The sequence below is a fragment of the Leptonychotes weddellii genome, unplaced genomic scaffold, assembly GCF_054177405.1.
Source record: "Leptonychotes weddellii isolate Sample4059 unplaced genomic scaffold, ASM5417740v2 HiC_scaffold_36108, whole genome shotgun sequence".
NCBI classification, from domain to species: domain Eukaryota; kingdom Metazoa; phylum Chordata; class Mammalia; order Carnivora; family Phocidae; genus Leptonychotes; species Leptonychotes weddellii.
Window position 1 is genome coordinate 1 of NW_027962692.1, and position 1,169 is coordinate 1,169.

General features: G+C 68.2%; 1 protein-coding gene across 1 annotated transcript; it reads right to left on the bottom strand.

The window, feature by feature from the left end:
- Positions 1–308: 308 nt before the first annotated feature.
- LOC145719258 (histone H2A-Bbd type 2/3-like) lies at positions 309–1,159 on the bottom strand. The gene has a single exon (XM_081810746.1). The coding sequence runs from the start codon at positions 963–965 to the stop codon at positions 471–473; it is 495 nt and encodes a 164-aa protein (XP_081666872.1). The 5' UTR covers positions 966–1,159; the 3' UTR covers positions 309–470.
- Positions 1,160–1,169: the final 10 nt, after the last annotated feature.

The window sequence follows — 1,169 nt, forward strand, 5'->3', positions numbered from 1 at the left end:
TCTTCTCTGTCCTCCCCGAGCCGGACCCCTCCCCGCACGGCAGCCAGACGCCGCCAGCAGCCGCGACCCCCGCCCCGTCTCTTCTCTGTCCTCCCCGAGCCGGACCCCTCCCCGCACGGCAGCCAGACGCCGCCAGCAGCCGCGACCCCCGCCCCGTCTCTTCTCTGTCCTCCCGGAGCCGGACCCCTCCCCGCACGGCAGCCAGACGCCGCCAGCACCCGCGACCCCCGCCCCGTCCCTCCAGGGAGAGGGACGTCCCCCAACCACGTCCCACACAAAGCGACTGAAGCACACACATGGGGTTCTTTCTTTCGTTCGCTTTTATTGCTTTGACCAAAAGGGGTTCCTTGCCCCACTTTTCTGGACCGTCAAGGACTTTGCCCAAGGCACCAGCCGGGCCGGGGCTGCCCCAGCGGTGAGCAGGCCTGACTGGCCGGCCGGGGCCCGAGACCCCGGCTCACGTTGGGCAGCTAGTCCCAGGCCGGGGCCACCTGGGAGATGGTCGTAGCCCCGAAGAGGCCGCTGAGCAGCGCGTTGTTGTGGACGGCCATGTCCACGAGCTCCGGGGTGATGCGCCTCCCGCCGCTGTTCCGGGCCTCGTTGCCTGCCAGCTCCAGGACCGTGGCCGTCAGGTACTGGATGACGGCCGCTAGGAAGACCGGTGCGGACGAGCCCAGGCGCCGCGCGTAGTGGCCCTCCCTCAGCAGGCGCTCCATGTGGCTCACGGAGAACGACAGCTCGGCTCGGGCAGTGCGGGAGCGGGTCCGCCTCTGGCCCCTGGACGACCCTCGACGGCTCCTTTTCCCCGGCATGCTGGGCCTTGACTGCGCTTTCTCCGACGGGTCTAGCTCTGCGGTGCGGTGCGGTGCGGTGCGGTGCGCCAGCTGGGCCCAACGTCTCCAACCAGCCGGTCGTCGGGCCCCTGAGCCGCCGTCTCCTAGCGACCACGGACCGACCCCCCTCATTGGTCCAGGGACACACTTCGTGACACGTAGATCCGGTGAGGTCACTGCTTTCCCATCAGCCCCTGCTGGGAGCCTGGGCCTGCCAAGAAACGGCGCCGGCAGGAGCCTGCTCGCCCTGCCCCCCTGCAACCTCTCTTGGAGGGAATGCTCACTTTCCCGCCCCACGGGGACGTTGTACAGAAAAGAAAAAAAAAAAAAAAAAAA

Bases quoted from the DNA above. Each gene is read 5' to 3' on its own strand.
- LOC145719258 (XM_081810746.1), bottom strand. From the start codon at position 965: ATGAGGGGGGTCGGTCCGTGGTCGCTAGGAGACGGCGGCTCAGGGGCC.